Here is a 25,309-nt window from a genome sequence, read left to right on the forward strand (position 1 = left end):
CTGAAACAGTTTTGTAAACAGGAATGGTCCAAAATTCCTCCTGACCGTTGTGCCGGTCTGATCTGCAACTACAGGAAACGTTTGGTTGAGGTTATTGGTGCCAAAGGAGGGTCAACCAGTCATTAGCCCAGGGGTTCACATACCTTTTCCACCCTGCACTGTGAATGTTTACATGTTTTGTTCAATAAAAACATGAAAACATTGAATTTTTTGTGCGATATTTGTTTAAGCAGACTGTTTGTCTACTGTTGTGAGTTAGATGAAGATCAGAAGACATTTTATGACCAATTTATGCAGAAATCCAAGAAATCCCAAAGGGTTCACATACTTTATTGCAACTGTACTTCCACGTAAGGTTGCCCACAATGGAGGATAAAGGGCAGAGATTTCTGGGGCCCATAGCTTGAATAATAACAACTCCAGTGAAAGCAACAACAAATAAATTATTTATTTATGCTGTGATACAATACAGCTTTTTTTTCAAAAGCACACCCTTTTTCTTAAAACAGAATGTTTTTTTTTTTTTTTTTTCTTTTTTGGTAAGGATATGAACCGACACACTAGCTGAAACCACTTGGAAAGAAATGTCAGACTTAGCTTAGCCACAATGTGCACAAATGTCAGGATATTAGCAAATAAAGCAGAAAAACTGATAAGTTGAACGGAAAAGAATAACAAGACTGTGAAAAGAGGCAAAAAAACATAGGTGAGAAGCAGAAAACTGGCAAAAAGTGGCATAAATGGACAAAACATGGCAAAATGGGTTAAACTGCATAAAAGAAGGTGGCAAAAAAAGAGAGAGAGAGAGACAGGTAAAGGACAGATAAAAAGTGGCCCAAACAAAATGGTAAAAACAAAAAGAAGCAGGCAAAGTGGCAAAAAGTGGGATATAAATGCCAAAAGAAGTGGAGAAATGCACAGCAAAAAACGTGAAGATAGAGCAACAAACAGCAAAAAGGGGCTGGAAGTCGTAAAAAGTGGCATAAATGTGCACAAAGTGGCAAAAAATAATGTTAAAAAGTGGCATAAACTTGCTAAAAAAGGGTTGAAAACCGCAAAAATTAACCAAAAGTAACAAAAAGTGTTGAAAAGGGCAAAGAAAGTAATAATGGGACAGATGTGACAAACAGGAGGGGCATTAATGGGTGTATTGTGGCAAAAAAAAACAAAAAAAAACAAAAAAAAAAATCATGGTAAAAACTGGTTTTAAGTGGCAACAAAACAAATACAAATGCCAAAAAGAAGTGACAAGAAGTGGCAAGCATTGGCATGAACTGACAAAAAATAGCAAAAACCAGCAAAAAACGGGTTAATGTTGTAAAACAAAAAAGTAGCAAAAACATTGCATAATGCAGCAAAAACCTGTTAAAAGTGGCGTAAAAACAAAAATGGGCGTAAAACAGTGAAATTTGTTAAAAGTGACAAAACAGTAGTACAAATGGGCAGAAAGCAGTAAAATTGGACAAATGTGCCAAAAATAAGGGGCAAAAAGGTTCAAAAGCAACAAAATGTAGCATACAGAAAGATGTTATTCAGTAGCACAAGTAAATAATTCAAACATCAGAACCCAGTAATCACAGCTGGAAAGGGCCCATTTTCTGAGTTTTTCAGGGTCCTTCTTGTGGGCAGCCCTTCCTTCACTAATTTGACCCCTCCTCTATCCTGATCCAACTTAACCCCCCTACAGGAACAGACAGAGCCAAAGAGAGCACACTTTACAGACAGTAAACAGGGGTCTATTTTATTTTGAACCAGTCTTTTAATTAATGCATTTCAAGTACTCCAAAAATTACATCTCTTTGCACAATACAATTTGAAATCTTTTTTTCTTTTTTTAGTAAAAATGTTCAAAGTGAACAAAAATTTCCGATACTGTATAAAACACAGTGAACATTAAAATCAGACAGTAGTATTACTTTTAATCTTGTGTTCTTTCGGCCTACATCACCTACGACATTTCAACTCAATTTGGACATTTTCAGTGCACGTTTATCTAAAAACATTTTTTTCTTTACCAAGACTACGAAATTAAAAATAAAGTAAAATTTACAGGCATTATTCTTCTGCTCTTCTACCCAAACCATGCCACAGGATAACGAAGACAAAAATGAGAATGTAACATTAACTCCATCACCCTGAATTGTTTTTATCATAGACGATGGTGGAGAAAAGTATCATAAGCAAACTCCATTTTCAACTAGCACAAAGAAGAACATAAATAACTTAGCAGAAAGGAAAGTTTGTCACATATGAACATCTTTGAACAACTTACTCTGGAATTAGAATACAAAAAATGGAACAGATGTATCAAAATGTAATTTTCATCTTCAAATGAAATGCAAATTTTTCGAAGTACTGTACAAGTTTACATGTAAATTCTCCAGGCGTCAAACGGGCGTGATGCAGCCTGGAAGATGAAATTTTAAAAAGAGCTCCTTTTTTGTACAGACATGAGAAGTTTGAGCAACCCCCGACCTGCCTGATTCATCTGCCATGTGAGATAAAGTGTTGACTGTGATTCCCCTCCAGAGCACATGTGTGACTCCAACAACCATCAGGACAGTATTGTACGATATTAGCTGAGGTTAGTACTGCATGCATTCAGAAATAATAATGCCAGGATCCAATTAAGTCAGAGCACACGCACACAACAAAACCCTTTTCTGAATATTTAAAGCAAAATGCCCAAGCTTTTAATGCCTGCACCAAACTTTTACCCACTCCAATAATCCTGTTTGTGTAGGAAAGTTTGCACAGTAAACAAACACTGGGACATCATGACCAGATTATGAAATCCTTCCGCTTAGTGTTATCATAGCATCCCTTCCAAGAACGTCCTCCCTGCTGTGCTGCAGCAAGAGGAGGAAGTAAACACCTGAGGTCAAACAATCCCACAATAAAACAACAAAAAAAACAACAATCACGTCCCTCCTTCATGTCTTCCATTTAAAGTGGCTCCAGAAGCTTCTTGTAGTTTGAAAATGTGTGCACAAAGCTCAGCTGAAGAAGATGTAAACTCACACTGACGGCAGCACTCATGAGCTCTCAAGGGGAGGATGATGAAATCTGACCAGGATGTATCTGGAAGTGAATATCTTTTTAAAAAGTAAATCTAACAGCAGTAGTTTGTCTCCTGTGAAAAATAGTGAACACACCGAGGAATGTGTGAATACTGTGACAACACTGCTGCTCCTTCCACGCACTTTAAGACTAACATTAACAGCTGTCAAAGGAAATAGTGTTGAGTGACATACAAATAGTACAGACCTTGGTCAATTAATAGTCACATTTAATAAATGTGTCTGCATGCCCACATTGAAAAGTTCTTAGATTCGCTATCTGAAGAATAATAGAATGATTTAATCTTACATTTTTTTGTACATCCACACACTGGAGTCGTTTTCAAATTTATTTTAACACTCATGTAAACTAACTCTTTAACATGATACGCTAATCCACAGCAGCCTTCGCTTTCCCTCATCTTCATATCAGAACAGGTTCACTCATAACCGTCATGAGCATCAGTTAGTGGTTATTCATTCTTTATCAAAAACAAAATCAAAAAAGACAATAAAAGTGTACCAAACTAGACGATCTCCTTCCCTTTCTGTTCCAATAATTCCTTCTGTCATCTAGCTTGTTACACAATATGAGCGAAACATGATGTTAGAAAGACAGTTTAAAAAAAAGATGAAAAAAGGGACCTTGAACAAAGAAGGCCTGAAAAGTGGGATATGGTGATCTTCAAACTGAGCAATCTAACGATAGCGACAGAGCTCCACCTGATTGCACGACTGCTAAGAGGACTCGATGGCATCAAATCCTCAAGGAACGTCGCAGTCCAAGGAACCTGTCGCAACCATCATTCCTTCAATAAATGTGTTAAGAGTCCTGAGAGCACTAACCGAAAAAATCAAAGAAAAAAAGTGAAGAATTACACATTTACAGTAGAAGAAATAGTTTGTTTTCACTTATGATACACTAAATATGTACAGTCACATGCAGAGGGCTGTCTGCACGAAGAGACCGGAGCCTGTGTCTTTTGCCGTTTTGACATGTGTAAATCACAAAAAGTGCCGCGAATCCCCACTGAGTGTCTCTCATTCCTGGCTAGAATGGCGAAAAGAAAAAAAACAAAAGAAGCACAGAACAATTCACCAGCAGCCACGGGCGTGTCACTCAAAGAAGACGTTGCAATAAAACAACAGAAAAAAATAAAACCATCACATAATGTACTAAAGCTACACATGATTCCTTAACTCCTTGGCACTCCTTTAAAAGAAAAAAAGAAGAGGTGGAAAAAGATGCTTGATCACACTGCATTAAGAAATGGCTGATGTTCGAGTCCACTCCACAAAGAGCCAATCGAGTTGCTAGATAGTGTTTTCTCTTTTTCTGTAGTGTTTGTCGATGGAGGATGATATGATGATGACTAACAACCATGTCAGGCTTTTCTTTGGATGGAGTGACGCTTTTTGTTTCCCACTGTAGGCACAAGGAGGAGCCAAGGCATTGGGGGGGCGAAGGGGGAGGAGGGTGGGATGCAGGGTCTCAGCGTCTCATCTGTCCCATCTGATAGTTCTCTCGGGGCTGGCGGTGGTGCCTCTGGGGCTGCGCCTGCCGCTGAGGCTGCCTCTGGGCTTGCCGCTGGCCGCCGTGCCCGCCGTGGCCTCCGTGCCCGCCGTGGCCTCCGTGTTGGTGGGAGTGCGGGTGCTGGGACTGGTGCTGCACCTGGGAGCTGGCGTGCTGCTGCGCTCGCCGCCTCTTCAAAGTGCCTGTCAGGAGGGAGGCAGTTAATTAAGCTTGTTAAAAGCCAGAACGTGGGTTCACTGTAAACTACATGATGACACTTGACACTCTGCAAACATTTTTATTAGAGTCATCTCTCACACTGTGACAGTCTGTGGCACTCAGTGTCAGACTGTGACATATCAATTTGGAGGCTTAAAAGAGGAGATGATGAAAGTGCGGCACTATAATGTATATAGAAATACATGAAACAGTTTTAGGCAGACACATGACATCAACTTGCATCATCTTTGTGAAAGTTTGGGGAATGTAGAATAACAGGGAAATGAGTTTAGCCATGGAGCTGGTACTTCTACACAGTGAAAACCTGAATAAAAGAGTCAGCCCAGAGAACGACACAACCTAAAGACTAGTCGGCATTTTATTCTGTTAAAATCCACATGGCTGGTTTGTTAGCAACAGACAAAGACGGCCTATATGCTATCATGTTAAGAGCCAGATCAGGTCCAAAATTCTAGCCTGACTCTACCTGAGCCAGTGTACCTTCTCTCAGAGCCCAGCATGGCTCATTGCCTAATTTAAACTTTGTATCATTTTATTAAGAAGGCTTTTATAATTAAGGTTTTAAACTACATTTCTGTGTTGTTTTAGTGAGTGAAATCTGTTCAGAAGAGTTTGTAATGAGCACAACATGGAGGCATGTATTACAGATGTGGCTTATTATTGATATGATGAGAGGACATGCAGACATCACTGTGCGATGAACGTGCAGAGCTTTTTGGAGATAACCAGTCTGTTAGCTTCATTGGTAAACTAAATTGCATTAGAACAGATGTTTAACTGCTTCCTTTTCCTCCACCTGTGAATAATTACACACTCTTCCTCACTTGCCCTGCATGCACTGTCTCACTGTGTGTCACTGAGTGGAGTAGCACCACTTTTTTAACAGCTTCTTTCCCTCATTATGCCAAAACATTTATTCAAAGAAAACAGTGGTATCATTTTGCAGTTGTTCTGAGGTAAATTAGAAGAAAAAACATAGTTATGCTGCTTTGTCTGGGAGGTAGTCTTTCACCTCCTTGAGCCAAGACTCTAAACTCTAGTCCAGTAGTTTTCAACCTTTTTTGGCTCAAAGCAACAACTGGTTGAAAACTGCTAAGATCAGGACAAAATATCAAGGCACACCATACCCATGCAGGGCATTTTTATGTGTTACAGTATCTCAAACTGTTGTTCAGTTGTAGAAATAATGTATAGTTGTATATATTCCCGTGGTATACCTAGACTTGTATCTAGGCACACCATTACCCTTAATCCACCAAGCCAGTCCCCCAGTGCTGGTTCAAAGCTAGAGCCTGACCTGGCACCAGTTCTTTGGTTTTCCATACCCAAATGACTGACTCTGGGCCAGAAAAACTGGTTCTGACAACTCCTTGCTGGACCAGAGGAAAGAACAAGTGTATGTCAGGACTGCATGCTTTATCTGTGGCTGGGGGGATGGCATTAGAGTAGGTAAAAAGGAAGAATGTCGTTTTTAAAGAGTCGAGCTTGGTTCGGAGGAGACTGCAAAACTACAAGGAAAATAGATATAAAAACAAAGCAGAAGTGGTCCAAAGAGGTGACAAGCCACGTTTAAATGCATGTTAATGATTATGATCAACTCCGTGCTCAGAGATCGGCCGTCTTACAGTAGAACAGGAACCTTAAACTTAGCTACAGTACTGCTAGAGACCATGGTGGAGGATTCAACATGGTTACAAACTTCCAAAGAACATGATGGAGTGGTTCATACTTGTGTCAGCTATGATTTGCCAGGATGATGATGCTAGCTTCATACATCGGTGTTTGTAGTGTTTTTAGCTTCTGTTTTTCTAACATTAGCTTAGCCACCAGTTTTGGTAGCAATCGATAACGTTAGCATGCAAGTTATTTTCTAGTGTGCCTTAGCATAGCAATTGGGAACCACTGCTCTAGTCATGGTAGACCTAAACATGTGACACTGTCTGCTTTATTTAATTAAATTGATAATTTTTGGGTTGGGTCCTAAAATTTAACTTTGTTTTGAGCCTTGACCAACTTAGCAACAAGATGTTGAAGATTTCCTGAGAATGCCATTCATAAAACACTAAAAGATTTTGAAAATTGTAGCAAATTAAAGGGTGACACCCCACACACACGAAGAAAAATAATGATGGATCAAACTTTTTTGTTGATACAGTGTGTGGACAGCAGCAACATAACCTGCACAGATCACCCGATGCTAAAGCTGTGTTATCATCAAGTGGTCTGGTTCAGTTTGGTTCAGTAAAGTATAAAATTATTTGCATTTCCACTGTTACAAGATGGAAGTAGTACCCAAATGATTGACCTGTACCAGACTAATTATTTGGCACCCTTTTGATGGGGTACCAAGCGATCTTATCTGACTGGTTGATTGTAAGAATCTTCAGTTCCTGTGTAACAGTGGTAATAATAGACAAGAAAAAAAGTGTCGTCTTGTACTGAGATTAACTGCTTTTCTCTCTCGTGATGTCATAAAAATGGTTTTAAAGAAAACGGTGATATACTGTTTAGCAAATAAATTTGAAAAGACTACTCAGCTAAAGACAACAAGTTACAAACCAATAGTAATGTGCTGCTCACAGGGTTTGAAAGCCTGCTCTTTTATATGAACAACAGAAACCTGGTCCCATTTCATTTCTGCTTTTGTTTACTAAACATAAAAAGCCAACATGGTACCTACTGAAGAGCTGTTTGGGAGCCAACAGACCAGCTCATGTTACTGAGCTGAGCCAAATGAGCTCTAAAAAGAGCTGGAATTCCCAACACTATGAGCCAGGCTGGACAGGCTTTGGCTGTGGAAAAGAAGGCAAGATCAGAGTTTACTGTACCAAACCATTCCAAACTGTGCTGAACCAAACAGGACGGCTTGGTGGAAACACACCATTAAAGATCCATTCTTTAGAACTCCTTTCCGTAGAGTAAACAAATATGGCAGACAATGAGAGTAGTAGAAGTTTTTATAATAATTTACCCTGAAATATACAAAGAAAAAGATTCTTGAGTTGATGAAAGCCAAAGGGGAGTAGAAATCAAATTGCTTTGGTTATTGTGCATCCTTCAGTCAACACATTCCACAATATGCTATTGTTTTGTTCATTTGACAATCCAAAATTTGCGTTCCTGGCTGCTTACAGGGTTCCTCCACACAGCAGGAAACAGGACCAAAAATAATGAGCATATTTAATATTTGCAATTTGAAATCAGTGTGGCCAAGATGTCCCTTCAAGCTGATCAAATCCCTCCTAACACACCTCACACAACAGACAAATCTAGCAAGGTAGTCTTTTATGTTTAGTTTTGTGGGGATGGGAGACTCTGGTACAGGTCTTCCTGATAATCCCCCATTGTTTCCAAAGCTTCAGTGGCAATAGTTTAAGATTTAAACTTGGGTAGGATTGAATCATGAGGCTCTCAAGACCTGGTTAATCTACCAACAACTCTGCCTAGTGTTTTTTTAATTAGAGCTTGTAAGCATCTTAAAGCAAGATGTTGGTATTTTGTGCATGTGGTTTAAACAACGGACCAGTCAAGACACTTCATTCTCACAACAACTTTTGTACTTTAAATATAAGGCTTTTGGGCCTAGTGTAAATTAATGGCATTTACTTTGAAAATCTCTGGACTCACCTGGAAGTGGTTTGGGAGGGGGGAGTTTGGGGTTACTGCTTGGTGTGTGCACGCTGCAGATCTTAATAAAGCCGGCCATGAGCATGATGAGAGCAATACCCATCAACAACACTGCCCACCAATGAGCCTGGAGGAGAGGATGAAGCATGAATCAAAACAATCAATCGAAAAAAATAACAATTACAAATCCATAATATAATACAAGGAAGTTGATGCATACCACAATCCACTCTGCAATGTTCTCGTAGAGCTCGGGGTTAAAGATGGCCTTCTTCAGTCTGGCCAGCGGGCCGTCTGCATCCACCAGACGGCACTTCATAAACACATCACAGTAGCCCTTAAAGTCATTGCAGGGTGATCCCGCTGGCAGTGTGGTAACTTTCTTATTGAAGAAACGAGCCAGACGCTCTGATCCTGTGCTGCTGCACGTGTTGGGATTCACTGTGGGATATAGTGATCAGACAGTTAACACAGATTTAATGACAAAGACAGAATATAAAACATCTTAAAAAGAAATGATTCATCAAGGTGTAGGAAAAAAGGTACATGACTCACTCTTCTCCATGCAGCAAACATGGCACAGCTCAGTCTCATCTTTGCCATCTTGGCTGGCACACGTACACGCCTCAAGTCCGTACTTCTCACAGATGGAGCCAGAGCAACCCTGCGGGGGAGGAACACGAGCACAGGCCAGATCAGATACTGACTGCTATGAATATGAAGTTGCTATAACAACTGGTAGCTCTAGGTGTGAAGTCTTGGGACACTTACTCCGTTGAGGCAGACTTGAGTCTCTCCATGACAAGCAGTGAAGTTGGCCTTGGGCTCAGACGCTGGGCATTGGGCGCTCACTCCGTTACACATACCCTGGTGAGCACACTCAGAGTCCTCCCTGCACTTCTCGTTACCGCCCTTATAGGTGCACTCAGCAGTACAACAAGGACCCTGGCTGGGACTGATGAGAGAGACAAATGATCAGAAAGTACTCACAAATAATCAGGTGGAAATTAATCATAAAAACAGAAATGATCAGCTTTAAAAAAAGGTAAAATAGATACATCCATCTACCTGCAGACTTTGTTAGGTTTTAACTTGCACTTGTTGTCACCCTGGTTGGCGTCATAGCAGCACTGGTCTCTACACTGATCACTGTAGCCACAGTCACACTCCTCTCCTGGCTCCACCAAGCCGTTACCACAGATGGGCTGGCCAGACTCTGTTTGGGAAAAGAAAAATAAACAAGAAGACTGGCTCAGAAATCATTACAGAATGTTGCTTCATACTTTGGTTTTGTTATGACACAGTTTTCAGAGAAATTCTCTGTTTATCATACATTTTTAGTCGTTAGCACAAAAAGTCAAATCACACAATTATTGATCTGAAAGTAGAAGCAAAAACAAAGCATGGAAGCTGAGGAAAACTGTTCAACTGTTAGTGCTAAAGGCTGACTGAGCAGTGGGATTAGAGTTACCAGGCCAAAACAATTGTTTACGGTTAAGAAGTACAGTGCCGTAAAAATGTATTTGCTTCCTTTCTGATTCCTGATTTTTTCTGCATATTTATCACACTTAATTGTTTTGGATCATCAAACCAATGTTAATATATCACAAAGACAACCCAAGTAAATATAAAATGCAGCTTATAAATGATGATTTTATCTATTAAGGGAAAAAAATCAAAACTTATCTGGCCCTATGTGAAAAAGTAATTGCCCGCCCTTGTGAAATCATGAGTTAACTGTGATTAACCACGGTTCTTGGAAAGCTGAGTTCAATTTCACTGGCCACACCCAGGCCTGATTACCACCAGATTTGTTGACTCAAGATATCACTTAAATAGAAGCTGTCAGACAAAGTGAAACAGGCTACAAGCTCTCTAAAAGAAACACATCATGACACGATCTAAAGAAATGCAAGAACAAATAAGAAACAAAGTGATTTAAATCTATCAGTCTGGAAAAGGTTACAAAGCCATTTCCAAGGCTTTGGGACTCCAATGAACCGCGGTCAGAGCCTTTATCCACAAATGTAGAAAACTGGGAACAGTGGTGAACCTTCCCCAGGGGTGGTCGGCCAACCAAAATGACTCCAATAGTGCAACGACAACTCATCCAGGAGGTCACAAAAGAACCCAGAATGACATCCAAAGAACTGCAGGCCTCACTGGCCTCAGTTAAGGTCAGAGTTCATGACTCAACCATAAAAAAGACACTGGGCAAAAACAGCATCCATGGTAGAGTTCCAAGGCCAAAGCCACTGCTGACCAAAATGAGCACAAAGGCTCGTCTCACATTTGCCAGGAAACATCTTGATGATCCCCAAGACCTTTGAAGAGATATTCTGTAGACTGACGAGACAAAGTTGAACTTTTTGGAAGGTGTGCGGCCCGTTACATCTAGCATAAAAATAACATAGTATTTGATAAAAAGAACATCATGCCAACAGTCAAACATGGTGGTGGCAATGTGATTGTCTGGGGCTGCTTTGCTGCTTCAGGACCTGGACAACTTGCTGTGATTGATGGAACAATAAATTCTGCTGTCTACCAGAAAATCCTGAAGGCCAACATCCGGCCAGTGCCCTCAAGCTCAAGCAATCTTGGGTTATGCAGCAGGACACCGTCATGAAACATACCAGCAAGTCCACCTCTGAATGGCTCAAAAAAAAAAAAAGTAAGGTTTTGGAGTGGCCAAGTCAATGTCTGTGTACACAATGTGTACCACACAGATTAATGCAGTCAGGGGATTTCTCGACTTGAGTATTTATTTAGCACTAGCATCCAGCTAGTGACATATCCCGTTTGCTGTCCAGGCAGCTACAGGGCTGGATGGAACACACTCTGTCAAGCCAGATGGAAAAGATTTATACAGATGCTGATGTCTGAAATTACAACTTTGCAGATTTAATGGTTCCACAACCACTGAACAAATCTGCAGCAACTGTTTGATGCTATCATGTCAATGTGGACCAAACTCTCAAAACTATGCCAGAAAGAATTAAGGCAGTTCTGAAGGCAAAAGGGTTTCCAAGCTGGTACTAGCAAGGTGTACCTAATATGTCCAGGAGGCACCCCAGTCAGGTGCCCGACCACCTGAACTGGCTCCTTTTGATGCAATACAGCAATGGCTCTACTTAGAACTCCCTCAAATGTCCAAGCTCCTAAATGAAGAGCTTATCCTGATAATGGGCGGCGCTAGCATTGAAAGCTAGCGCCACCCGCCTTTGTTCCTCTTTGCAGATTAATATCGTGCTTTGATATTTGGCCTCTTTTCACTTCGGGTGAGTAGCTATACGTGAGCTTAACCCTCGATAGCCCACATACCACTTTATCTCCATTTACTACTTTGGAAAACTGTCATACCGCAGTCTTCCTACTATACCCTAACAGGTTAGCCATTAGCCACCGCCGTACTCCTCATTGTTTATATCCGGTGAAGGGTCAGGGAGGAAGGCTGTGGCCATTAACTGAAGCTACAGCAGTCTCTAGTGGCGGGGGGTTCATTAAAGAGCATTATAGACAGGGATTTATAACTTATACTCAGTTGTTGTTGTTTTTTGGATAATGCTGATATTTATTTTTTAGTAGTAGTTCAAATAAATTTGTTTGGAATACATTTAAGTTCAATTCATTTTTGTATTTTTTTTGCTTTTTAATAAGAGGAGCTGGGTGGTTTACTACAGCCTCATGTAACCTCACACATTATACCAACAACAATAATAGTTAAAATATATCGGAATCAGTATTGGTATCGGCACATATTTATCGGAATTGGATCGGAACTGTAAAAAAGTGGATCGTGCATCCCTAGTTGATATCATTAGATACCAATGTATCCCTTGTTAAAATAACACTAGACTAAAGCCAGAATACTTCTCAAAGCTTAAAAACTTGATGGAGCATTTCTAGTTGGCTGGAATTAAATCATTAACTGAGGCACTAGGGTTGAAGTCTTCCACACTCATTAGTAGAGAGAGAGCAAAATAGAACTAGACTGTAGGCTGTATTATAAAGACACCTTAAGATTTTTTCACAGATTTGGCAATACTTGTAAAACGTACCAACAAAACAGTTCCCCCTCTTCTTCTCCAACACCTGGCTGATGTTGCGCACGCTACAGATGGAGAACTTATTGTTGTTGAGCTTGTCTCCAGATGTAGCTCTTGCATACATGATGTAATTGCCCTTCTCCTTCTTGTCTTGGCTCTTGGCTTCTCCGGGGGTGCACTCAGATCCAGAGTCGTGCTGAGAGTGAGACAGAGAAAGAAAAATTTCAATTTAAAAGAAGAAGGGACAGAGTTCAAAAGGCTAATAAATTCCTCCTTGCCATGCATGAAATGTAGCACGCCTAAGTAACTCACCGGGGATCCAAAGTTGTGTCCTACTTCATGTGCAAAAGTGATATGGGAGACTTTAGGAGGTACGTGGGAGGCATAGTTCTGTACAGTGATTATACCAGTGTTGAGAGATTTCTTCTTTCCGTCGGAGTAGAGCTTACTTTTTTCACAGATGCCTCCGGAGCTCCCTGGGAAAGGAAAAATGCAGAAGTTGGAGCACACCGTCTTTCAAATCAAAGCTTTAAGACATGAAGGATTTCACCTCCTAAAAGAGAGGCAATTTGATGTATTCCAATACATTTTGTCAGCTAATGTGCACATGTCTGAATGCCCTACTTCAAAACATAATAAGCCTAAGTTTTCAATATTTTTCCATGTTAGATAATTCAGTTTTGTTTTTCATCACTGGCATGAGACAAACATCCTCCCACAGTGAATTAAAAGTTCTTAACAGTGCATATAATGAAAGAAGATCAATGTTGTATCGTGCTTTTAAAATGTCAGCATCAGTTGTTGACTAAAGATGATACAATGTGTTTTTGTACCTGATGGGGCTCCAACCCAGGCAAGACCCAAGACCCCGTCATCAAAGTCTCTGTCAGTAAAAACATAAGCTAAGCAGTAGTCGTCATGGTTCTGCTCTGAATTCAGCTCCAGGAACTTCTCTACCCCGATGTTGGCAAAGCGAAAAGGGTTGGACCTGTCCCTCTCGTCACTGGTGGTGTTTATCTACATAAGAAAAAGGAGAAGGATGAGCATATGGGACAGTATCTGAGTGTAAGCGTATGGATAAAAAATCAACACAGTACTCACCCTGATCCTTTTCACCATGAAGCTGATGTTTCGAATGCCCATGAAGTCTGTGCCCTGATAGATGGCATCAATGGCCTTGACATGACTGGAGATCTGGGGATAAGATGCAGAAAAAAAGAAAGGCACTTTAACCCCATATAGCTGAAGTACAAATCAAAGAGTATAATTATAATTTTTTAGTAGAATTATCTAGAACTAGATCAAGCTTCTCAGGAATACACTTTGAGGGATATTTCCGTAGATTTGAAGTTGAGTTGTATGAGATACTTGGCAAGAGTAGAAACATTAGTCAGGCTTATACAACCCAACTTCAAAAATACCAAAATATCCCATTAAAGGCTTTTGTGAAAGAAGCTGTAGGGCAAACATGGCTCCCATAATATGTCCCTGCATATGCCCTTTAAATCTGAACGCAGCAACAAGGAGTGGATCTGTCCCTCCATATATATACATACATACTTATATATATTTACACACACACACCCACCCACCCACCCACACACACACACACACACACACAGTGCTTAACAAATTTATTAGACCACCACTCAAAGTAAGGTGTTTGCCACAGCTGCCCTAAATTAACAGCATTGATAATTACCAAAATCATTTTTTATGTTTCTGCAATGGTTAATACACCAATATGTAGAAGCTCTTTAACCCAAATGATATTTTTAATGCTAAAATATCATTATTATTGTTATCCATGAATTTTCAAATTTACTGATTTACAAAAAAACTGAAAAAATAGTAAAGCACATTATTATTTCTTGATTAATATGTCAAATTATAGTTATGTATTTGCATTCTTGAACAGAAAAATTAGTTTTAGTGGTTGACTGTTCTGCTTGATTAATTTCTGACTTCTCAGAGAAGCCCAGTGAGCCAGCTCAAACTTGGGTATAAAAAGATGAATTCAGTTTGAAATTCCTCATTCCTGTTCAAATTGATAAAACGTGGAGAGCTCACTGAAAATTAAAGAGTCCGTATTAAAGCACTTCATGATGCTGGATGGTCTCTGAGACAAATAGGGAAAGACATAAAGTGTTCTCACAGTGTGGTCAAGTATGCTTTGGAGTCAATTGCCGAGACTGGTACTTACAAAATGCACCAAGGAAGAGGCAGGAAATGAAAGCAGATGTCAGACACCTCAAGTCCTAGAGACAGAAGGAAGACCACTGCTGATCTTCAGGCAGAGATGAATGCTTCTAGATCAGCAGTCTGAGAAAGTCTCCAGAATGACCATAAGCAGACGACTGATGGAACAAGGCTTAAAGGGAGAAATAGCTGCCATTATTGAGGCCTGCAAACATCCAGAAATGCCTCAGGTTTGCCAGGGAGCACAAACACTGGACTGTTGATGACTGGAAGAAGGTACTCTGGATGGACGAGTCCAAGTTTGAACTCTTCGGTCATAATGGTCGTGTTTATGTCCACAGAAAAGCTGGAGAACGTTTTGATGACAGATGCACTGCACCCACAGCGTGGGCAAATGAGGGAAAATGGACGGTATCATGAACAAGAACGTCTACCACAACATCTTAGTGCATCATGGAATCCCTTCTGGACTGAATCTGATTGGTCGTGGGTTCATATACCAACAAGACAATAACCCCAAGCATATTTCAAAGCTGTGCAGAGACTATTTGACCAAGAAAAAGTATTCGGATTACTGGAACTGATGGACTGGCCAATTCAAAGTCCAGATTTGAATTCTACTGAACAAATTTGGGATTTAGTAGATTCAAAGATTGATGGCACAAAAGTTTCATCTAAAGCAAGTCTGTGGGAATAGCTGGAAACTATTTGGAATTCAATAACAAAAGAGACTGTGGAAAAGTACATAAAAACAATGCCAGCAAGAATGCAAGCTGTTATCAAGGCCAAAGGAGGCCATACAAAAAATGAAGTTTTTTGGTTATTATGTGTGAAAAAGGACTATTTAGTTGTCTTCGTTTGTTATTTGCCAAATAAATAACAATAACATTTTCAGTTTTAAACAAGATTTTGAAAGATTTCTAAAATATTCATGTTTTCTCGTTTTTGTAACAGCTGGTCTAATAAATTTGTTAAGCACACATATATATATATGTGTGTATATATATACACACACACACACACACACACACACATATATATATTTTCCTGTATTTGGAAAAAGGACAGAACAGTGCCCCCCAAAAATGACTATGAAGGCTCTCAATATCATAAAATTCAATATAATTCTAAGAATATGAAGCTATAGTAGGAGACACAATTGGTTTTGTTTGGCATAAAGACAAAGGAAAAGAAATATACCCACCACCACCCATATCCAATTACATAAACTATATAAAAGGACCCCTTTTTGACCCTCATTTGAAAATTTGGCAACAATCCTGTCACTTCACTTTTGGCTAAAAAAGTAAGTGTGTATTACAAAAATATTAATAAAAAAAAAAAACATTTATCATGGTTGTGTACAATCATTATCATGCTGTGTTTTAAGCCGCTCTTTACATAATTAAGAGTGATTTCTATGCCTGTAGTCAACCTTGGGCTGGGCAATTAATCGAAAAATTAGATTAAATCGCAATATGGCCTGCTGCAATTTTCAAATCGCAGAAAGTGCAATATTTCTTTGACCTGAAATTTGTGTAAAAATAGTACATTTAAACTTTTTTTGCAGCAGAAATGTTGTGCATGACATATCATGCAATCAATCAAGTGTCAAAATGACACTGACTCCCAAAGACTCCCAAAGTGATCAATATCCTACCTCATTAAATATGAGAATGAGAAAAACCCTTCAATGCAACAATTCATAACCAATGTGCAACACGAGTCAAAATCAGAATTAGATATTTCTAAAGAATTGTTCAACCCTTGTTTAGGAATAAAAGAATTAAGGTGTAATTGCGTACCAAATCGCAATCACAATGATTGGGAAAAAAATCACAATTAGATCATTTCTCAAAATCGTTCAGCCCTTAGTCAACCTAAAAAATGAACATAAAGCTTTATGGAGCACCATTAATTATTTTTCCCCTCATTCTGTTGTACTAAAATGACAGCTGACTCAGTCGCCATCTATCATATGATTTCTGTGATCTCAGCATGATAACTATTTAGCATCATATAGCCTATAAAATAGCCTCAGTTTATTGTTTGTATTAATTCATAATGTTAACTGTTAACAGAATCACCTGTTCCAGCCTGTGCTGTATCTTTTACAAGCATATATCAGACAGCATGAAACATTTATTTACCAAGGTGAAGGGGGAAAAAAGTTCACTGGTTGGGACGTAATGACAAGAAGGCATCGTCTTGTCTCTCTTCTGCTCTCTGTCTGTTTGTAACAGACACTGATGCTGATGTGTTTTTTTTAATGAGATGACAAAAGGACTTAATACATGCATTTTCAAACCAGTTAATTAAACAGGCCATGGGAGATGAGGCTCTGACAGAGGGTAGCAGAGACACTCAGCCCCACTTCTATACAAACATCCTGTACCTTCATGTTGAGTCTAAGACGTGTTGTTTCCAAGTTATTTACAGGATAACAGCTGTGAAATAATCAGAATATTAAGTGTTCTGCATCACTTTGTGTGCCCCCCACCGTGATTGCCAAGTGCTGAATTGCTCTTATCTGTCTCCAGCTGTGCGCCTCTCATTCAGTCAGCTGCGCTCCTGTCATTTTGTTTTCACACGCACATAAGTACGCATGTGATCAACTGACAAGCAGGATCTTGGTCAGATGAGAGCCCATCAAATAACCAACCAACCGACTGGAAGGTGTCAGCCACAGTGACTTCACTGTTCATTTTTATCTGATCTGTTACTCTTGTCAGTTGGCACCCCCCCTTATCCTCCCAAAACCTAATGTCTCGTTCTCTTTGTCAGTGTTTCTTTAGTCTGAAAGGTCATGTTGTCACTTGTCATGAATCAGTTTTCATCACACAAATCATGCTTTTGAGCAGCATCAGAACTTTTTAACAAGGTTTTGAAACAGTGACAGGAAGAAGTTCACATAGTAGTAGATGTATTAACATTAAGATGTAGCATACATCAGCATATCACTGCATGCTCGTAAGTGTGCTTGTGTCTGTATGTGTGTCATCCCCTGGAGAGATAAAGTTAGAGATTAAAATGTCTCAACAATCAGTCCTTGATGGTGCTTATCATCAGATGTATAAAAATATACAAACCAAAAGATCAAAAAATGTTTTTTTTTTTCAATCAAGTTTAGAAAGCTACAGTGGACAACTCTAGAAACGGTAATGTATGATGCCAGTGTGATAAATTTGTGTTAAATATTATGAAGTTTTTTTGTGTGCCAATAATCTAAATCAATTAGCTATTTTAGCAGCCCAAGAAAAAATGTACTGTCCAAAAGTGATGACTAAAATGTAATGAGTTTTTGCAGACTAAAACTGGTCCTATAACGCAAACTAAATTTGTAGATTTGTTTCGTATTTAGATATGTCTAAGTCAATGTAGAATCTAAAATTTGAGACATCAAAAAAGGTGGGTGTTGTAAGACATTTAATGACCTTAGGTTTAAAGATTCTAGCTTAAACCTTTTTGATGAGCATTCTCCTAAGCTCTGAGTTTGAATCTCAAAGTGTAAAACGAACATAACTCACAAGTGATATTTTAAATGTTTTTTTTTTCCTCTTTTGTAAGTGTTATGATGCACTCCTCACACAGAATAAAGGCCTCATTACTCCACTACTAATTAGTCTTTACACTCTTAGATGTTGCTGCTGGTTAAAAATATACCACTCTGCCAACATCAGACACAAATCCTACCAACTAGCTGTGTGAATCTAATCCCTCAAGCACTGCAGGAGGAAGTGTCAGGTGAGTAACTGGCTGAGTGTTACCTGAGAGATGACAGCCTCTCTGGTCTTGTAGTACTTGTAGAAGAGGTGGTCGGTCTGAATAAAAAGCTGGCAGGTGTTTTTCTCAGCCTGGGCCATCCTCTTCTTCCTCAGCAGCACAGGTTCATTAAATGCCGTTTCAGTGTGGAGCTCCTGCTGTGAGCAGCACCAGGGATGGAGACGAGGAAATAGATGGTTAAATAAAACATATATATAGCATTTCCTACCAAACAGTGGCTAAATAAATAATGTCCGGTATGTTTAGGCAGTGGTTTTTCAGCTACAGTATGTTCCATCAAGTGCAGCAAAAGAACATGTTCTCTATATGTACCATACAAGAACATTATGAAGGAAGAGGGGGGAAATACCTCTAGAAATAGCACAAAAATGTTAAAAATAATAAAATAATAATCTAAAAGATTTTATAGATTTTATTATGCAAAGTGAGCCATTTTTTTTACTAGGAGGGGGGGATTTTTCACTTTATAAAACATGTATCCATCTATCATTTCCTGAGAGCTCACAAAGAATAAGCTACTGTGATGTGTCTCCTATATGCACATTCATTTTCTTTATGAGAACAGTAACACCTGCACCTAGATATGTCTTTTCACCTGGATTGAACAGCAATGATTATTTTCCCACAACACTACAGCAAAAAAATACAGCCAACCCAGAAGTGTTCTATCCAAAGAGAATACCCATTAATAAGATAAAAAAAGGTATCCTTCAAATATTTTTAATTCATTTATGAATCTCTAAATGAATGTATTGAAAATTGGATATTGGAGATTGGAACAAAGAGTACTCGCTCTGTTAGGAACATCCTGAAACTGCACACCTATTTTGAAATTACTATATATCATATTCGTATTTTTCATATTTTCTGCTAATTTCTTAAGATTCTGTCTGGAGAATTATTCTTTATGATAAACTTAATAGTACTGCTCAAAACAACATTATTCTTGTCCTGCAGTAGGTTGAACAAAATGTGAATATTGATAAATCCCTGGCTTTTCTGTTAATTACATATTTATTTATATGGCTCTCCTTTAGCCACTGTAGGAAGTAGCAACTAATTTTTCTAGAGTCCAACAAATTAAATCCTCCCAAATTACATCATAAAAAGTCCAAAGCAAAATGAAGATGTTAACAAAAATGACTGCTTATATATTATCCCCTGTAAACTAAATCTGTTTGATGCATTATTTTGAGTGAAAAGAGAGGTAAAAGAGAAAAGTTTTAACCTTGTAAGACTGCACAGCTTTGTGCTTAATTACTCTTCACATGTTAAACCTTAGTCGAGAATTTCTTCCTTTATTCATGAAATAAGCACAGTCAATTAATCAAGCATAAAACGATTAGCAACAACAAAGTTTTCTAAGGACCAATTTATTGTGTAGACAGCCAACTAAGTGGTGAAAGGCTTTTCTGACAAATCATGATAGCATTGAAGTTCACTTGTAGACTTTTAACAGGCATCCATGTGGACCTCTAACCCTGACTACAAACTAAACTCTCTATTGAAAACTGGAGGGTTTTCCTGTGGTGTGTAGATGAGCTCACCTTGGGTGGCTCCTCGACAGCTGAGGATTGGTACTTCTTCATCTTTTCAAACACTGAGCTATCAGCACAGCCTCCCTCTGGGCCATACTTGTGCGGGTAGTCTGAGTGAAAAAAAGCAGACACAACACTGTCAGGATTATGGAAGACAATGATAGCTGCTTAACCCCCTGAGTCACTCTATTTCTGGCTCTATTCGCGATCAGCTAAAGGATGTACTTACAGAACACTTGAGCCTAGCTTTGCAATGTGAGCTGTTACTTTGCTTTCGTTCTCATTAGCAATTCGTCCCACGTTTGTGTTTAATTTGCCCCTCAGCCACGTACTATATGTACACAGATGATTTCAAATTAGGGGATGCCAGTGTAGTGGAGGAAGCTCAGTGCTCACTAGCAGTACCAACATTATAAAGTCTGTTAAAACGAGCCCGTAGCCCGAGAGAAAGATCATGTAACTCAGCTAATGAGCACTGTGGGTATCTGTGATCCCTGGAGGGCGATCACACCAACCTGCCTCTATCAGCTCAGCTGCCCTATGCTTGCACTTTCTCCATCACACATTTTCTTTTACGTGCATACAATTACACATACTATGTGATTACAAGAAAATTGCCTGTCAAAGTGTTTGTGTAGCCAAGGTTGGCAGGGACTCACGTATGTCGTCTTCGTGATAGATGACAGAATGGAAGGGCACATCTTTACCCTCCAGATACCTCTCAGCGGGCTCCACGTAGTAGGTGCCATGGTAACTTTGAATGAAGCCTTCAAACTTACCATCAACAATGGCACCATGAGTTAGAGTACCTTTCTCACCTAGGAATCAGATCACATTATCAGATATATTTTGCTTCAATGGTTTTAAAAAATACTTCCAATCACATGATTGTAGCCACAAACTACCTTAAAAAGATCAATCATACCATAGATTTCTCCAGTGTAGATATGTGAGGTATCAAATGGAACCTCTTGTCCCGAAACTTCCACCTTCAAATCTTGGGAAAACAGCTTGGTATCCCTCTTCATTCGTAAATTAAAATGCCTAAAAATAAAGAGATGAAACTATAAGCAACAGAGGAAAAAAGACAAGGCTGGCATTTATCACAAATAAAACCTGGCAGATAAGTGCAAGCTGACTACGGATGTCAAGATTTTGAGTCTGATTCTTTAGATGCCACATGCTTTAAAATGGCACAATGTCGGTAATTTATCCATCCATCCTTTTTCTATACCATTTATCCCGTTGGGGGTCACAGGGGGGCTGCAGCCTATCCCAGCTATCATTGGGCAAAAAGCAGGGTACACCCTGGACTGGTCGCCAGGCAATCACAGGCCTGACATATAGAGACAAACAAGCGGGCACACTCACACCTACGACCAAATTAGAGTCACCAATTAACCTACCCAGCATGTCTTTGGTGGTGGGAGGAAAAGGCAGTACCTAGGAGAGAACCCCACACATGCACGGGAAGAACAAGCAAACTCTGCACAGAAAGGCCCTGACCAGGAAGCGAACCAGGAACCTTCTTACCTCTGTGCTGCCATGCACCCTCTGTAATTCATATTCTACATAAATAACATTAATGAAAGAGACTGCTTTTGTTTGCCTGCTGGCTTTTATTACTTATTTTAGAAACTGACACACTATGCATGGAGGCATGCAGCTGTTTTAGTGCAAAAATAGTACGGATGGTGCTGACCAGTACATCAATATTTTACTTTGTCATTCTGAGTTTGATTTTGTTTAATAGAAACCCTGCTTTCTGTTGATCTGGAAGGAATTATTTACTACCTCCTTTCTATTTGTTATAGCTCTGACACCTGACAGTAACTCTCTTGGTTGAAGCAGTCAGTTGGTCAGATCGATGAAAGAAATACGTCATCCTTTAGAAGCTGTCTGACTTTTACCTGGGTAAAAGTTAAGTCTGTGTCCTTCTTTTGTTGCCCCCTCTCCATCAACAAAAACTTCTTTTCAACTGCTGGACAAAGTAACATAGTGTGGCATATTAAACTTCTGACCCCTATGCTACTTTTTTAACCACTGTATCTCGCCTGGACTTTTTGTCTTTAAAAGCTTGTAAAACATCAACCCTGTGGTGCACAGTCAAGCTCTCAACATTCTTTTTTTGGGGCTTTGAGAATATATGTCCTGCAGTAATTTCACTTGAACATTAAAAAAAAGAGATGGGACTATAAAGACAAAAGAAAAAAACTACATAGAAATTAAAACTCAAAGATTTTCATGTATTACACACAGTAAACAATAGTGACTAAAGTTTCTTTTGCACAAACATGATCTCTTATGTCTTGGGTGCCAAAAAGTGAAAAAAGAAATACCATTCTTTGACATAAAGTCTTCAAAATATTCCAATTTTTACCAAAAAAAAACCCCAAAACAAACCTGACCAGGGTGATCTTGGTTGGAATAAAGCTTTTCGATCAATTAATTGACCAATCAAATTGAAGCTGTCAGCCCTAAAAATTTGAGGCATTATTCAAAGCAATTCCTGTTTGCAGTGCCAGAGGAACACACAGTCGCTCTGTGTCTCTTTCTCTCCTTTGTGAGTCATTTAGGCCATCTCCTTCAGTTTCTCAGTGTTTGCACACGAGCTGTTTGGCAAAGCATGACATAATAACAGAACAACCTGCCATTGGTTGTCACAGCCCAGTCACAATGCACTGTGGGATACAAACAGACAATATGGCGGACAGCATTAGCCGCTAGGGAAAGGGACGACCGAAAAATGGATTATAAAATGGATAAAGAGATGTTTAATATCGGAGCTATTGGTGTGGATTTAATCTTAGAAGACCCAGGAAAGTCACCCAGGTTCCATGACTGCTAGGAAATGTTGTGTATCAGCTAAGATGACGTAGATAGCATCATTGTCATAACTCAGGGCTTTCAAAGGAAAAACAAGTGGCTATGATTTATAGTTCTAAAGTTATTCAACTTTGAATAACACATCTCTCCTTGTCGTGTACAACAATGCAAGGTTCAGGGGGTTAATTCAACAAGCAGGAATCCAGAATTTGGGTTGTGAGACTGTGTGCATACACACAAGAATAATCATTTGATATAACTTTTTTTTTTTTAAATAACTGGTAGAATTAATACATTTATAATCAAAAAAATAATAAAAACGGAAAAAATAGAGGATAAATAAAAAATACCGGGCCACCACCCCATACATAAAAAAAAAAAAACCCTGGGGTAAACACTGCAAGTAGCAGAGGGTCCATGTCACCTCATAGTAAAAGCTTTTCTTATCACCTCTGATTTAAGACAAACTGTGAACATATCTTTTCAATCTTCATGAGATGCCAAAAGGACTTACTATCAGTACTTCCCCATCTGTGAATGGCTTTTGGCAGCTTTATATTTAAAAGACCGACTGGAAATTTGTAGTATTCAAAAAACATTCAGTCCTTTTTAATACTATGGATCAATAAAATATCAGATTGTACAGTCTGCACTACAAATGATTGACCATTACGATGCAAAATAATGGCTTAAAAGTTATTGAAAGTTAGGTTTCAGAGAATTATCAGATACAATTTGAATAGCCATACAGGTGCAAAATGGCATGGAACTCTGCACAGAAAAAAATCCCCTTACGAGGTGGCAGTTAATTTGATTTTCAAATCTAAAACAGTATCCATTTAATAAAGTCCATCCTGGTTGCTTTTTCATTCTACAGTACACTGTGTATCTATATTGAGAGATGTCCCCAAACTGTCTGCTAATATTATTCATGTCACATAGTTTGTGCCTATGGATTTGGCTGTGCATATGAATTTACTTCACTTTGGGAGGTAAGCAATATTTGCCAAGCAATTGAGAAAAAGCAGAATGCAAATGAAGGGCATAGCTTGATAGAGAGAAAAAAATCTAAACTGTTTCTGTTGCACAAGGAGAACTGCAGTCTTTATCAGCAAGCAAGACAGGGAACAAAAAAATCAGGACATCTTGGAACAATGCAGTTTTGTATTGCGTTACATATGGCAGAAAAACAAAGATGTTACAGTAAAACCTTGGGTTTCATGTAACACCTACACAGTGCTCTTATTGTATGCTTGTAATGTGTGCAAGATGCTTAAATGTGGGTCAGTCTAAGCAGTTTAATTAACTCGAGAAAACAAAGACCTCTACATTTTGACAAGATATATATGGTTAAACTGGACGTGCTGGCACACAAATCTGGCTGTGAATGTGCACAGAACTTATTGAAACACAGTTGGATTCTGCTTTGACTTAATCTCAGGGGAAAGGGGGTATTGGTACATTGAAATTCTATCACAGAACACACTAGTACACAAAAACAGAGAGAGAGGGAGATGGATGTGGATGTGGTGCAGCAAATTAAATGGAAGAACTTGCGGTTGTGTCTCCTGTTTGTCATAAATTCAGAGGAAAAGCAGCTGACACATTCTAGCTTTTCAAAAGAACAGACATCTTCTGTCCGTTTGTTTGTTTGCTCAGCTCTCATCATTCTCTTCCCTTTTAAGCAACATCAGTGTTTGGGAACAGCAGGCCCTGCTACAGGCAGGACCATGAACAGCCTTCGCCAAGCTTCTAGCCAGATGGTCTTGACTTTGTCATGGAGAGCGTAGAGATTTTCTATCAACAACAAGAACAACACTTCAAAATACTGGATGAAAGACCATCACAGGCCTCAAATGTATGGATTCACCTGTCTTCTTTACCTAGAGGGGGTTCCCACCCAGGTATCAAGTGTACACAAACAGGCCTAAATCTCACACACTCCATCACAATACCCATGTCACCTGGCCTGTTGTAAGATTGTGACAAGAATCAGAACAAATCAACTCTGCACAATTACGGATATGTTTTTCAGTGACCGTGCAAAATAATGTCATCCACTAAAAACTGAATGCAAACATTATATCCTCTTCCTACTTATTTTCCCATCCTTAGCCTGAATTTTTTTTATCAGTCAAGCTTTTGATGATTGTCCATATAATTGGGTTATCTTTACAAGAGTAGCAAAATAAATTGCAAGTTAATTATTATCACAATATGAGCATTTGCAATAAACACGACCCCAAAGTCTAAAATAATCACTTTAACTAAGTGTTAATTTTTGAAAACAAGCAATGCTCTCCCACTGAGTGTCTAATTTTCCCTCGTTGATTGGAGGCCTACATAATACAGCTGCTCTTCCACACCATAAAAACAGTCAAAGGATACTCAATCTAGCTATCAGCTTCCCTCAGATCAACTGGTTCCTTTAAATGGTGAAAAAAAGCTTTCTGGATTCAGGTAAAACATTTAGAAAAC

At 39.1% G+C, this 25,309-nt stretch overlaps 1 protein-coding gene across 2 annotated transcripts in view; it reads right to left on the reverse strand.

The window, feature by feature from the left end:
- Window positions 1–1,500: 1,500 nt before the first annotated feature.
- Window positions 1,501–25,309, reverse strand: part of LOC121514982 (disintegrin and metalloproteinase domain-containing protein 10-like) — a 29,297-nt gene continuing 5,488 nt past the window's right edge. Inside the window, exons 3-16 of one of the 2 annotated variants that reach the window (XM_041795488.1) lie at window positions 20,931–21,049; window positions 20,665–20,823; window positions 20,015–20,115; window positions 18,452–18,601; window positions 13,587–13,679; window positions 13,319–13,502; window positions 12,798–12,961; window positions 12,498–12,681; window positions 9,508–9,655; window positions 9,211–9,394; window positions 8,995–9,103; window positions 8,660–8,880; window positions 8,440–8,566; window positions 1,501–4,775 (exon numbers count right to left, since the gene is read on the reverse strand). In XM_041795488.1, coding sequence (XP_041651422.1) covers window positions 4,552–4,775; window positions 8,440–8,566; window positions 8,660–8,880; window positions 8,995–9,103; window positions 9,211–9,394; window positions 9,508–9,655; window positions 12,498–12,681; window positions 12,798–12,961; window positions 13,319–13,502; window positions 13,587–13,679; window positions 18,452–18,601; window positions 20,015–20,115; window positions 20,665–20,823; window positions 20,931–21,049 — 2,167 coding nt within the window. In that variant the 3' untranslated portion in view covers window positions 1,501–4,551. Of the gene's footprint in view, window positions 4,776–8,439; window positions 8,567–8,659; window positions 8,881–8,994; window positions 9,104–9,210; window positions 9,395–9,507; window positions 9,656–12,497; window positions 12,682–12,797; window positions 12,962–13,318; window positions 13,503–13,586; window positions 13,680–18,451; window positions 18,605–20,014; window positions 20,116–20,664; window positions 20,824–20,930; window positions 21,050–25,309 lie in introns of both variants that reach the window. The other variant, XM_041795486.1, reaches the window with a different exon arrangement.

The sequence above is a fragment of the Cheilinus undulatus genome, linkage group 9 (genome assembly GCF_018320785.1).
Source record: "Cheilinus undulatus linkage group 9, ASM1832078v1, whole genome shotgun sequence".
Classification (NCBI taxonomy): domain Eukaryota; kingdom Metazoa; phylum Chordata; class Actinopteri; order Labriformes; family Labridae; genus Cheilinus; species Cheilinus undulatus.